Source organism: Antechinus flavipes, chromosome 4 (genome assembly GCF_016432865.1).
Source record: "Antechinus flavipes isolate AdamAnt ecotype Samford, QLD, Australia chromosome 4, AdamAnt_v2, whole genome shotgun sequence".
Taxonomy (NCBI): Eukaryota; Metazoa; Chordata; class Mammalia; order Dasyuromorphia; family Dasyuridae; genus Antechinus; species Antechinus flavipes.
The window spans coordinates 426,904,046-426,917,382 of record NC_067401.1 but is presented as its reverse complement, the minus strand read 5'-3'; the positions used below and the strand labels follow the sequence as shown (position 1 = coordinate 426,917,382).

The window sequence follows — 13,337 nt, the reverse complement described above, 5'->3', positions numbered from 1 at the left end:
GCCTCTGAGACATTTAGCAGGAAGTACCAGAGGCAAAGTAAGAGAGCTTCTTTGTGGTCTCTTCCCACTCCATCTGGTATTTTTGTATTCTGGTCCACCCAGGGAGCTGGGCGGTATAATGGAGAACTGGGTCTCTATTCAGGAAGACCCAAGTTCAGTCTGACTTCAGACACTTCGCAGCTGACCTTGGAACAGGCTCTGTTTGCCTCAGTTTCCTCAAATGTAAAATGGGGTGATAATAGCCCCTTGCTCCTAGGGATGTTGTAGAGGCCAAAACCAGATTTCTAAGGCACTTAAAGCAAAGCAGATGCTGAAAACGGACTTATTGCCTGCCTTCCTCCTTCAGCCCCTGCTCTCTACATCTTTTCTCAGCCTGAGCCTTGGCATTAACTCAGGTCTGGTCACATGGCTATCCAGAGCTGACCTCAGAGACTTTGGGCCTTTCAGCAGTGTGTTTATCTTCAAAGACTCACCTGCTTTCTTAACCTGAACCTGCCTGCCCAGGTGAGTCATATTCATGGGCCAACAGAGATTGGACACCTTTCTTTGCTCGTTCTTAGCCAGTGATCCAATCATGAATGACTGGCTCTGTTCAGGATCCTCTCTCCAGGGGAAAATCCTCCAAATGATATTTTGTTGCTATCATTACATTTGTACTTTTAATAACCTCAAATACTTTCACAACCATACCCAGGCCTACCATAATTCAGCAGAATTATTTTATCCAAGGTAAATTTTGAACCGATAAATGTCTAAATGTTATTTAATAGCTTGAGGTTAATCCTGAGGGAGACTGCCTAAGTGACAGAGATGGTTAACACTAGTAAAAGTTGGGAATTTAACTCCATACTAAAGTTAAAAACATCAGTCATCCATAGAATTAGAGTAATTTAACTTGATTTACGTGAAAAATGCTTCAGTGTTTAAGCTGTGTCTAAGCTTAATGTGATCCAATAAGTGAGACTATTATCAAAAGAAGAAAAGTAAATATATTCTTGGGCTGCATCAATAGAAACAAAATATCTCAAACTCTACACTGGTCAAATCCCATGTGGCATAGGGTCAGTCACAGAAACATCCAAATGGATGGAAGCGGAGGAGGGTCTTGAAATATGTTCATAAGAGTCATGACTACAAGAACTGGTAATGTTCAGATGGGGACAGATGAGGGATGAGAGAAGAAAAAATGGTTGCCACCACCATCAAACATTTGAAACCCCCTGCTCCAAGGGAGAATCAGACTAATTCTGTAGCTCCAGAGGGAAGATGCTGGGCCAGGGAGAAATTACATGGACAGATTTCAGCTCAAAATAAAGAATTCTCTAGCTGTCAGAACTTTCTAAAAATGGAACAGGCTGACTTGAAAGGGAGTGAGCACTTCCACTTTAAATGTGTTAAAAACTTCTTTTGAAACTAAATAGGAACACAGTAAGATATTTCTAAAAGACTTACTAAACTACCCTCCAATCCTAAAAATTCTACGGTTCTGGGATACTCTGAAAAGAGGGACTTTCAACCCCTTAATGAAAACAATAGGCCCTTTTGAAAAAAAGTTGCAGGTAAGGTTGGTTTTAATTCCTTCTGCCCACAGTGGGTAGGGGAAAAAGCGAGAAGAGTCTTGGCTACTCAGACTTTGCCCCAATCACAACCACCCATGCTCGCTCTTCTCTGTTGGAGGCCCCAAGTTTGAATCCAGCCTCAGATACTTACTGGCTATGTGACCCTGGGTAAAAATAACTCTGTCTGCAAGATGAGCTGGAGAAGGAAACGACAAGTCACTCTAGTATCTTTGCAAGAAAGCTCCACACAGGGACCACAGAGAGTCAGACAAGGCTGAAAAAAAATCATTCAGCAAAGGTGTGTCGTGAAAAGCAATTGTGTCACTTCCCAGGCTTGTCGTCTATTAGGTTTCGTGCCCCGGAGCACTGGCCACATCTGGATCATCATGTCTCCCACACTGAGGCCCGAGCCTTTGGGCCCAAGAGCAAAGCTGAAGGGCAGGCCGCCCGATGTTCAGTAGTCCTGGGGCCCAAAGAAGGGAGGCAGGAGGGGCCTCCTAGCATCTCCCCCCACAACTAATGACCAAGGGAAAATTCAGAAGGTACCTGCCAAAAGTCTCAGGACAGCTTTAATTCTGGGGGCGCACAGATGGACACAGTGATGCTCTCTGTGTGTGCACAGGACACTCGCAGGGAGCCCAACCCTCTCCTGTCTCGAAGCAGAAATGAAGCTCAGTTTGGCGCTCAAATCCTAGCTCTGCCCTGCATTACCTATGTGACACTGGCTCTCTAAGCTGAGGGCACTGGGCAGGTGGAACTCCAAAGCCCCTTCCCATTCCCAGTCTGAGCCACAAGACACTGGGCATGTCACTCAGGGGTTCTCAGATGCTCCAACATTGCACAGGTGTGGGTCCCCCCATTAGAATAAGCGTTCCTCGAGAGCAGGAGGTCTATAACCCTGTACTTAGCATAGAGCAAGAGTTTAATGCAAACTCCATCCATCCATCCATCCATCCCTCCTCTAGGGTCAATTTCCTTTCTGAACTTTTATTCAATACAGTACTTTCCTTTGCCCCTCATGTTTTACAGGGAAGTCAAGTCTGGAGAGCCGGTGTCTTCCCAAGTAGTCCTATCAACTACTTAATGGCAGAGCCAAATGAGACTAGTTTCTGGCCTTTGGCCTAAGTTTTTTTTCCTTGTCTTTTCACTTTAAAGTCTTTCCTACTCTTAGGTCTATGATTCTTAATCAAGTACTGTATTGTAATTCTGTGCCTTTATAATCATATATTCCAAACTCCTATGATGGAGCCCAATGCCTCAGTATTTATTCATCTGCATACCTAATGAGAAAGCAGGTGAACACAATCCAACAGACTATATAAATGGACCCACTTCCCAGATAGGCACAAAAAGCCGGGACGGGTTCAAGGCTGCTAACGTCAGGAGCTTCTGCTTTGCAGCTCCATGATTAGGTACTCCACATCTGCAAAGGCCACTGTGGAATATAATCGGAGAAGGGAAAATCATTTCCCTTTCCCTTTCCCTTCCCTTGGGATTGATGCAGAAAAGTATCTGCATACTGCATATTTATTGCAGTAAATAAGCCCAAGCTATTTTCTTTGCTCACTCAAGCTGCCATTTGTAATTACACTATGCATGTCAGGTCTGACACTTATGGCCAGCGGCCCTATACGGCAGGTACTTTTCCTTTTTCTGGGGGCAGACCTGTAACAGGATGATTCTTTTGGAAGCTATGGGGGAAGGCGAGGGGAAGAATAGGATGGAGATTATGGAAGCCGACTAGAAGCATGTGGCAAATTGATGAATGTGTAGGGTGACCGGGGTGGGGGGGGGGGGAGAGGAGAGAAAGGAAAAGGTAAAAAAGATGGAAAAGTGGGTAGCAACACAAGCTTTTATTACGTACTTACTATGTGCCACGAAGTGTGCTAAACACTTGACAAAACTGTCTCATGAGAAATATTGAGGATGACTCTAAACTTTCAAGCCTGGGAAAATGTGGTAGTGTTAATAGAAATTGGAATTTAGCCCTGAAGAGGTCACTGGTGACACTGGAAAAGACAGTTATTGGCAGACTGGTGGGATCCATGTGGCAAGAGATTAAGGAGACAGGGTAATGAGCAAATGGCAGTAGGAAGCACCAGCTTCTTTTCTAAAGGTTTAGCTGTAAAGGAGAGGAGTGATTTAGCATACCTAAAGGAGTAATAGGGAAATGTTTAAGAAAATTATTAGGCCTGATAAAACGGGCTTCCTAACTTTCCTCCGACCCTTCTGTTCCAGTAATAAAATAACAACATCAACCTTATTCGATTTTTTTTAACTTAAGAAAGTGAAGAGGGAAAGTGTGCAAATGTGATTATTTTCAAAATTAGAAGAAAATATTCAAAACACTATTTTCAGCTTTGCTTTTCTCAAAAGATATGAGTCTCCCACATAGTCACCCTGAAAATACACGCTCCACCTACCGGTTCTTCCGAAGAAGGCTCTTCCATATTTAAAGGGATTTTTGATTCCATGTCCTCCCACCCAGGAAGATGAGTGGAGTTTGGAGTGTTCCTGACGCTGCCATTCTGCACTCGACCATTCACTTCTCGGTGGGCTGAATCGACATGGTGGAAGAAAAGGCTTTTCTGTGGCATGGGCAGAAACCAGGCCAGGGAGAAGGCCACCGACACACAGGTCAAGGAGATGACATTTAAGCTGAAGAGAGACCAGCCCGCCACGGAGACGAGGATCTGGCCCAAGACAGAGCCCACCGTGAAGCCCACCAGGGTGGCACTTCGGCAGTAGCTGGTGACCTTCTGGTACATGTCCAGGTCCACCACGCTGTAGATGTAGGAGTAGTAGGCGATTTCCGTGGCTGTGGCGATGCCATAGAAGAATTCTAGAAACTGAATAGCCAGCAGTCCCTGGGCATAAAGGAGCATGAACCATGTGACAATGAGGCTGAATCCCTGCAGCAGAATGACAGGCTTGTATCGGAGGTAGTCTGTGGCAAGGAATACAGGAAACAGCAGCACCAAATAGGAATAGGTCCAGACTGGGTAAATTTCATTGAAGACCTGGTAGGAGAAAATACAAAATCATAATTATCTTCCTAAGATTTGGTTATTCAGCATTTCTGCAATACTCTTAGGGATCTGCGATTTTCTCTTATTTTTATTAATACTTTATGCTTTTATAGCACCGTATCCTTCTATCCATTCTCTATCTGGAGCCATTCCCTGCAACAAAAATTAGGAAAAGACCCAAAAAAGGCGGCTTACTATGCGATATTCCGTAGCCACAGTCCCCCACCTCTGCAAACAAGGAAGGAAAGAGCATTGTTGTGGGGAACTCTCTTGTTCGGGGTTGTTTGATCCTTGATTTGTGGGTGGGGACTCTCTCCTGCCCAGCACACACTGCAGCCTCACAATATGGTAGCCAAAGGATCCGGAGGCAGCTGTGTGGGGCAGCAGGGAGCGTGCTGGGTCCAAAGTCAGGAAAAATCAAGTTCAAATCTGGCCTCAGCTCGACCCTGAGTGAGTCACAAGCTCCCTCTGCTTCTTCCACTTTAACAATGGGGGATAATTATAGCACCTAGAAGAGCGTTAGAAGGAGAAAGGAGTTAAGGGGCAGGCCTATGTAACAGACAGGCTATTTCCTTTACTTACAAGTGGTGAAAAATGGGGGAGGAAAAGAATCTAAGAGATAGACCACTTGTGACACATGAATTAACTCTCAGTTAATATACAAAGTGACCAGTCCCCAGTCTCCCAATATGCAAGATGACAATTATGTTTTCACTGTATATTTTTGCTTCTTCACAACCAAACCAACTTCTGGCATGGGTCTAGGTCACTCAAGGGCCAAGAGGGTAAATAAGTAATTGTTCATTTAGAACAAAATTAGATGAATACTTTTAAAGATATTCCTTTAAAAATGGAATATAAAAGAACACTCTCCCCCAGCAAAATTAACCAACAGAGACTAAGAAAAAAAACCTATTATCAGTAATGTTGCAAGCTCTCCCAACCACCTGTGCAAAGTGGCCCATGATGTGATTTTTTCCATCTCTTCTCTGGGGCCAACCTTGGTTATCACATTTCACTCTATTCCTATTCTCAATGTTATAATCATTATACATAATCTTTTCCTGGTTCTGCATATTTATTTTTTCAAAAGTTCACATGTCTTCCCATACTTTTCTATATTCATCATGTGCATCTGTATTCATCATATACACTGTTTATTACAACATAGTAATAGTCTATTACATTCATTATCATAGTTTAAAAAGTTCCCAATCGATAGGCATCAACTTTGTATCTAGTTTGCTTTTTTTTGTTTGTTTGTTTTGTTTTGCTACCAAAAAAGTGCTCTTCTAAAGATTTTCATGTATATGGGCAATTTCTTTTATCACTGCCCCTCCTCCAAGGCCTTTATCTAAGGGGTCTCTGGGTCAAAGAAAATGGAGTTTTAGTTATTCTAACTAAAAAATTGCCTTTCAAAATGGGTAGATTGACCCCTGGATTGATTCATAGTTCTGACAGTACATTAATGTACCCCCATCTTTTCTTAACTCTTCCAACACTGACTACTTTCCTCTTTTGTCACTTGGCCAATATGCTGGTTAAGAGGTAAAACCACAGAGCTGTTTTAATTTTAATTTTTCTTATAATGAGTAATTTGGGGCTATTATATGACTGTTGATGCTTTATACTCTATACTCTATAAAAGAGCATTTTCTTGTTCATATCCTTTTACCAATTATCTAATGGGGAATGACTTTTGATTTGATATGTAAATTCTCTGTATGTAACTTAAACATCAGACCCTTATCAATGATATCCAAAGATATCCTAAGACTTTTTCCAGTCAACCAGTTCCCTTCTCATCCTAATCGCACTGATTTTGTTCAAGGCAAGATTTCCAGTTTTCAATCTAACATAACTGTATTTATTTTATCCTTTGTCATCAATTCTTTCTCGCTTAGTTAAGAATTCATCTGCTAGCCAAATTATAAAACATGAAAAGGATCTTAGAGACTTCCCAGTCAATCTCCTCATTTTATAGAGGAGGAAGTAGCGCCTCACCCCAGATTACACAGGTGGTAGTAATAGGTGGCAAAGCCAAGGGGAGAGCCCAGTTACCTGGCCAAATCCAGCAACCCTTCTACTATATAATGCTGATGGTGACAAATTGCTGCTCTCTGGGATAACTGGCTTAACAGCCTGGAAATTCTGAACAATCCAATCTTTTATTTAAATCTTTATGGCCTTCAGTTCCTTCATTAACAAAACAGAATTACAACATATCTCAAATCAATGCATAATAAAACTAAGAATTGCAATTACTGGGGCAGGTTAACCATCCTTACAGAACCTGTCCCTGTTTTGTCAAGCACAGATTTACAACTTGTCAAAGAATAAGTGAAATGTATCAAGTACTTTGCAATTTTAGCAGATGAGGAACCAAGCAACTGATAATGCCACATTGGGAGGCTGCTCACCCTAGAAAATGCAGAAAATCAAATCAGAGGGGGAAGGGTATCCTGAAGAGCACTCCAAGAAAATAAAGGCCCTGAAGATGAAAGGTGCTCCTCAAGAATTTTTGGATCATTAGATCTGGGGCTTCAGTCTTTTCCTGATAAGAAGCCTTTTGGACTATGAACTTAATTCACATCGTATCATGTTTATAATCCTGGTCATGTGACTCCGTGTTTCTTTACCTTCAAAATATTTCCCTCGACTTTCTCTCTACGACAAACTGTCAGGTTCCTTTAAAAATATTTTTTAATATTTATTTGTTCCCTTTTACCTCAATCCCACATGCCCTCCACTACAAACACTGTCTATTCAGTTATTGTACATGGGAATAGGTATCCCAGATGATTTAATTTAATTGGTCAATTTTGGACAGAATAAAACAAATCCTTCTGATCATCATTTCAAAATCTTGTACTTATCAGTTCTTTATACTCACCTTCTCATATAGATAGATAGATAAATAGATAGATAGATAAAACTACTGCTTGGCAGATAAAGCAAAGGCTGACTAAAAGCAATAGATTGCCTGTATAATCAGCCACTAAAGCTCAAAAAATTCAATTAAATGATAATCAGATTGGTATCTCTTAATTTACCCTGACCAGGAGTAAACTAATTAATTACCAGGGTTCTCAGGGCAAAAGGGATTTCCAGGACTTGGTTCTTTCTGCAATTCACCAGCAAGCCAATATTCTGGGGGTAGCCATAGAATGATGGAGAAAAGGCTTCTTCCAGGGCCCATTATTGCTTTGCTATAGCCGCTGGGTCAAGAAAAATTCCTCCCCTTCAGAGTCCTGGAAGAAATGAGTTCAGACCAGGAACTGCTTTTGGAAAGGTGACCCAGAATCTAAGTGTGGGAGGGAAAGTTCTTCCCAGGCAAAATGCATACATCACACTAGCTCCTTCTTTCCAGGCTCTTTCCCCCACTAGAGTATCTCTGGTCAAATCTACCTCACCAAGTCCCTACAGCCATGCTGTGGATCCAAGCTGGTCTTGTCTTGTCTGGCCCTAGAGGGCCAAAACCGACTGACAAAACTAGGAACCAATGCCCCAAAGAACAAATGTGACAATGAAGGTTATTCCGGCCTACAGAAGAGAAAGTGGGCTTGCAAAGACCCCTGACGTGTTCTAGCTATGGGCAAAAGACTTTACACTCTGGGCTAGTGGCAGCTGTCTATGTGGATTTGCTTTGATAAAGCTTCTTACCTACACCAATGAAAATTATAGCTCTAATTTTTTTTTTAAAAAGATAGTCTCTGAATCTTACACATTTTCTAAAAGTTGCCTAATTCTCTATAGGTTCACACATTTGGAAATGGAAGAGACCAAAGACCATTTAGCCCAATAGGCACCTTGTTTTCCACATCTGAAATTTGAGGCACACAGAGATTAAGTGATCACATAGGTAATAAATTATAAAATCTGCATTTACTTCAGAGTCCCCTCTCCCCTTAATTGGATAGGCACTATTTAATTTCAAATACTGAATTTGAACAGGTTGTGCTTGACTATCCAAAGGTCACTTTTTGGAAGTTAATGAAATGACAGGGAAATTTTTTTTTTTATCCCTTTGGAATAATAGTTCCATTTTTAAATATCCACCTTGGCATTCCAGTAGTCAATTGGGAGAAACAACCCTTTAATTCTGAGGGGGATATTGCTAAGATTTTGCAAATGACAAGTACCTTTACTTAGGAATTCGGTAAGGTTTTTTTTTGTTTGTTTTGTTTAGTTGCCCCTATCTGGTGATTACAACAAATTAGAGGGGGGAGGGAAGAGAAAGAAGGAAGAAGGAAGTTCTGCTTTAATTTTCATTTCAGTTATCAGCTATTCAAAAATCCAAGGTGGGAAAAGTCTCCAAGAGCAGGATCGTGTCAGTCATCCCAGAAATGACTCAATGATCCAGGAACCTCTCCTCCTCCTCGCCGGCAGACACCAGCCCCTCCCCCAACCCCATCTGGCCCTAAAATCCTCCACCTCCTTTCCTTATCCATTCGGCCAAAAGAGGGGTGTGCTCTCATTACACAATAAGCAAACAAGGCCTGTGCCCAGCTCTCCAGGTCTGTTTTGAAGTCTCAACTCCAAACAGGCCTTGCTCACCCCAGGAAGCACTGAGACAACATGGTAGCATACCACAGAACAGCCCGTGATCAGGACACGTGATCCAAGAGATCAGTTGTCAAATATCAACACTCCCCACCCCCACTGCATCTCTCTGACATGGAAGGTGTGATCCCTCGGTGCTCTCCAGTAAAGGTTCTAATCTTTGTCATTTCACCTGCAAGAAACATGGCGGGGCAGTGATTCCCACAGCCCCTTCCACCCTAGGGTATGACTAACAACATACAAAAAAGTGGAAAAACAAAAAACCTGCAAAGGAGTAAGGGAACCTCCCTCTGAGGTTCACTTTGCCTCCAAAGATCTCAGTTTCCTTACCTGTAAAATTAGAAGACTGGGCTAAATGATCTCCAAGGTCCTTCTACTCTCAAATTTTAGACAGCTCTAGGAAGTGAGTCCCAGATCCTATCTCTTCTCCCCCCCCCCCCCCAGCCCCTTACCTCAAGTGGGGCAAGAGAGTGAAATGAGGCTTCTTATACCTGGGGTTTTCTGCTGTTAAGAGAATTCTGGGCAGAAAATTCTGAATCCTCAATCAATATGATGATTTACATAGTCCCTTAAAGTTCACAACTTTACATACATAATTGCATTATCTGGATGATAATAATAATAAAAATAATATAGTTTGCAAATGTTTTCCAAACATTATCAAGCTATCTCATGAAGGGCACCTTTCATCTCAGTATTTTTTTTCTACACATTAAGACAAACAATGATTTTCACAGCTTCTTTTCAGGGGAATAACAGATTGTGAGATATACATTCCATGGAGGCAGAGGCAGTCTTATCTAAAATTTTGTGTTTTCCTTTTCTGCTTTGATTACTAGAAACTAACAACTTCTCAAGTTCCTCTTCTTACCCAAGCCTAAAAGAAAAAAAGCCAAAAAACAAACAGCAAAACACCCACTCTGGTGACTCTTGAACATGGATAAAAAAATGGCAGCCATTGACAAATGGGAGTAATTATACCCTGTCCTTTTCTAAATTATCCTGACTGTGCCACTCCTAACCTGACCAGTTGTGCTGGGTGGCTAAATGTCTAGATAAGAGGTGATCCGTCAGAGGTGAGGAGATGGGCTTAAATTAAATAGGATGATTGCATCACAGCATCCTGGGAAGGGGGGAGAGGGAAGAGGAAGGAACCCAATGAGGAAAAGGGACAAGGGGGATTTTAAGTGCCTATTATTCACTCAGTGCTGATAGGGAGGAGAGGAGCCTTTACTGTGCCCCAGTAAAACAGTACCATAATAAATGCTTGTTAATCGATAAAGATTTAGAGCTAGAGGGGATTTCAGAGGCCTCTATTCTAGTCAATTCCCTTATTTTACAGATCAAGAAACTAAGGTGGAGTGGTTGCCTTTACCAAGGTCAAATAGATAAAATTTGGATCCTCAGCCTTTGACCCCACGTTTTGTGTTCTTTCCACTGTACTACATTGCTCCTACCCTCCTAGACTTTCTACAACACTTGAATTTAATTATTGGTTTACTTTAGAGTGTCTTTCCTCCATCAAGCTCAGAGATGGATAAAGCACTTTCCCAGTCATCTTTTTCCAAACCATACCTAAGAACTTTATGGAAAAGTTCTTATTTCAAGGTTCAAAACAGGGCTGGGATTGGGAACATGAGTAGAAAATACAGTCTTCACATGGGTTTTATTAGCTAACAAACCAATTCATCTGAAACAGATTATAGGACACAAAGATTGGCTGTAATCAAGTAAATCAATTAATCGTAAAACTGAAAATGGTTGATTTGAGGTTGGGCCTCAAAGGGAAAAATCAGGGTGTCCCTGGGTACTCACTTACTCAGGAGCTCAATCAAGTTCAGGCTCGCCCTCATTGCACTGGGCACCTCCAGGCTTTCTCTGTCACTGCCAAGGACAAGCCTAAAGTGGGTGTCTGATGTTTTTTTTTCCCTTGGGAAGGAGGGAGATGGCAGAGGCGGTAGGAAACTCCTTTCAGAAGTACTGGAGTACAACTCTAAGTTTTGCTGTTCTTACCTTTTTATCAAAATAAACTCAACCGCAGGCTCCTGCGGTACCCGGGTCACGGCCGCATCCCTCCCGTTCGCAATTCCCCTGCCCCCTTAGACCGCGAGCTCCCACCGGGGGCACGGAGCCCGCTTCTGCCTCTGCGTCCCTAAGGGCGCCCCAGCAGCGCTCGTGGGGACACACTGACCCCTGGCCCCAGACCAACCCGAAGCCTTGGGGAAAGCCTCCAGCGGCTCGAGCTCCTCCATCCCCGCGGGAGCCGGCCACGCAGCGCCTTTCCGCACGCTCCCGCTCCCCAGGCCCGCCCCGCGTGGGGCCGCTACCTCTCTCTCGGTGAGGTTCTTGTCGCTGCCCAGCAGGTAAGGGGTCAGGAAGGGCTCCGACGGCCGCAGGCTGGCGAAGAAGCCGTAGGCGCAGAGCAGGGCGGTGGGCACGAACCAGCACTCGCGCGGGACGCGGGCCGTGCGCAGCAGCATCGTGGCCGCCGTGGCCGTGGCCGTGGCCCCCGCTGCTCTGTGGGCCCCCGGCCCCGGCACATCCATCCGCAGAGCCGCGGGGCGGGGACTCGGGCCCGACCCCTTCCTGCTCCTCCCGCTCCTCCTCCTGCTCCTCCCGCTCCTCCTCCCGCTCCTCCTCCCGCCCCACGAGTCTCAGCCCTGGCTCATGGACCCAAGGTCGCGCCGCCTGCCCGGCCACGCCGTCCCGGGTCAGCCACAGCTCGGTCCGCAGCCCACCAACGAGAACAGCTCTTGGGCTCCGCTCTGCTCACTCTGCCGCGGCCCCCACGTGTCACAGGCACCCCTTGCCTCGGAGCCAATCACAAGCGGAAGAAGGTTTTTCTACTCCTCTTTCTATTGGTCTTCGGCTACACTCCCTCTTTTCAAGTAGCCAATCAGAGGCTGGAGAGTGCTGCACCGTTGGATAACGTCTGCGCTCCGGAGTGAAAATCTATTGCAACTCTGTCTGCTGGGGCAGGGGGATGGGGAGGAAGGGGGAAGCTGGGTATCTGCGCCCTCCCCCAGCCAGCCCAGCCCAGTGCCTGAGGGCTCGGCGTCCCGGGCTGCCGCGGCTGGGAGGGAGCTCTGGGCGGCTGGGCTGCTTACTAGCTAAGGTGCCCATTCCTACGGAGTTGTGCTCATACACACTGCATGTGTGTGGGCACGCAGGCAGCTCTGTATGTGTGCAGTCACGGGAGGTGTAATACAGAAATGCGCGCGTACGGAAGCACCTGTTCGTGGCTCGGCCCGCTCTCCGTGACCTCCTTTGGGGTTTTCCAGGCAGAAATACTGGAACTGTCACTTCCTTCTCCAGCTCATTTAGCCGATGAAGAAACGGAAGTAAACGGGTTAAGTGACTTATCCAGGGTCACACGGCTGGGAAGTGTCTGAGGCAGAATGTGAACTCAAGAAGATGAATCTCCCTGATCCAAGCCTGGTGCTCTAACCACTGTGTCTCCTAGCCACCAATAAACAAACATGTATATATAGTATGGGAGGATACATATATGACTTTATAGTATGTGTATGTAGACATCATGATAGACCCACATGCATGTATATGTATGCATTATATAATTGGGGTGTACATGCACATGTGTGGGTATATACCAAGTGTATGAAAATAAGAATACATGCCTGTATCACTTTAAACATGCACATGCATGACTCATATACACATATACATGTATATACTTTATAACTCATATGCACATATCACTTCCTGTATACATGCGTGTATATGCATGTATGATGTATATATGCAACGGGTGTATGTATGCATGCACTGTGTGTTGTGTGTATAGCACTTTGTGTGGTGTTCTCTTCTTTTGTATAATATGATCGTTCTCTCTGGGAGCAGGTTTCTTGGGGAGGTTTTCTGGAGGCAGCCTTAGTTTCAGTTCAGAGTAATAATCACTCCAAATACAGCCAGCTGGTAAAATCCAAACGTTTATTTCTTATCTCTTTCCTTGGTTCCGAGAGCTCTCGTTGCTAATCTTTTGCCTCTGCCAGTTTCATCTTCTCTTCTTCCAAATATCTCCAGCCAGCACCAAGGTGAAAATTGGAATGAATGTGACTCCACTTCTGAGAGTGGGCTTGTGGGCTTCCTCCCAGAGTGCTCTGTGTCTGTCCCAGAATGCCTCTGGGTCTGTCCCAGAGTGCTCTTTGGCCCTAAGAGCTTCTTG

The 13,337-nt window shown here is 44.3% G+C and overlaps 1 protein-coding gene across 4 annotated transcripts in view; it reads right to left on the bottom strand.

The window, feature by feature from the left end:
- Positions 1 to 11,949, bottom strand: part of SLC19A2 (solute carrier family 19 member 2) — a 30,303-nt gene extending 18,354 nt beyond the window's left edge. The window contains exons 1-2 of one of the 4 annotated variants that reach the window (XM_051998991.1): positions 11,479 to 11,949; positions 3,983 to 4,579 (exon numbers count right to left, since the gene is read on the bottom strand). In XM_051998991.1, coding sequence (XP_051854951.1) covers positions 3,983 to 4,579; positions 11,479 to 11,697 — 816 coding nt within the window. In that variant the 5' untranslated portion in view covers positions 11,698 to 11,949. The remainder of the gene's footprint in view (positions 1 to 3,982; positions 4,580 to 11,478) is intronic. The other 3 variants (XM_051998992.1, XM_051998993.1, XM_051998994.1) reach the window with 3 other exon arrangements.
- Between the last annotated feature and the right edge of the window lie 1,388 nt (positions 11,950 to 13,337).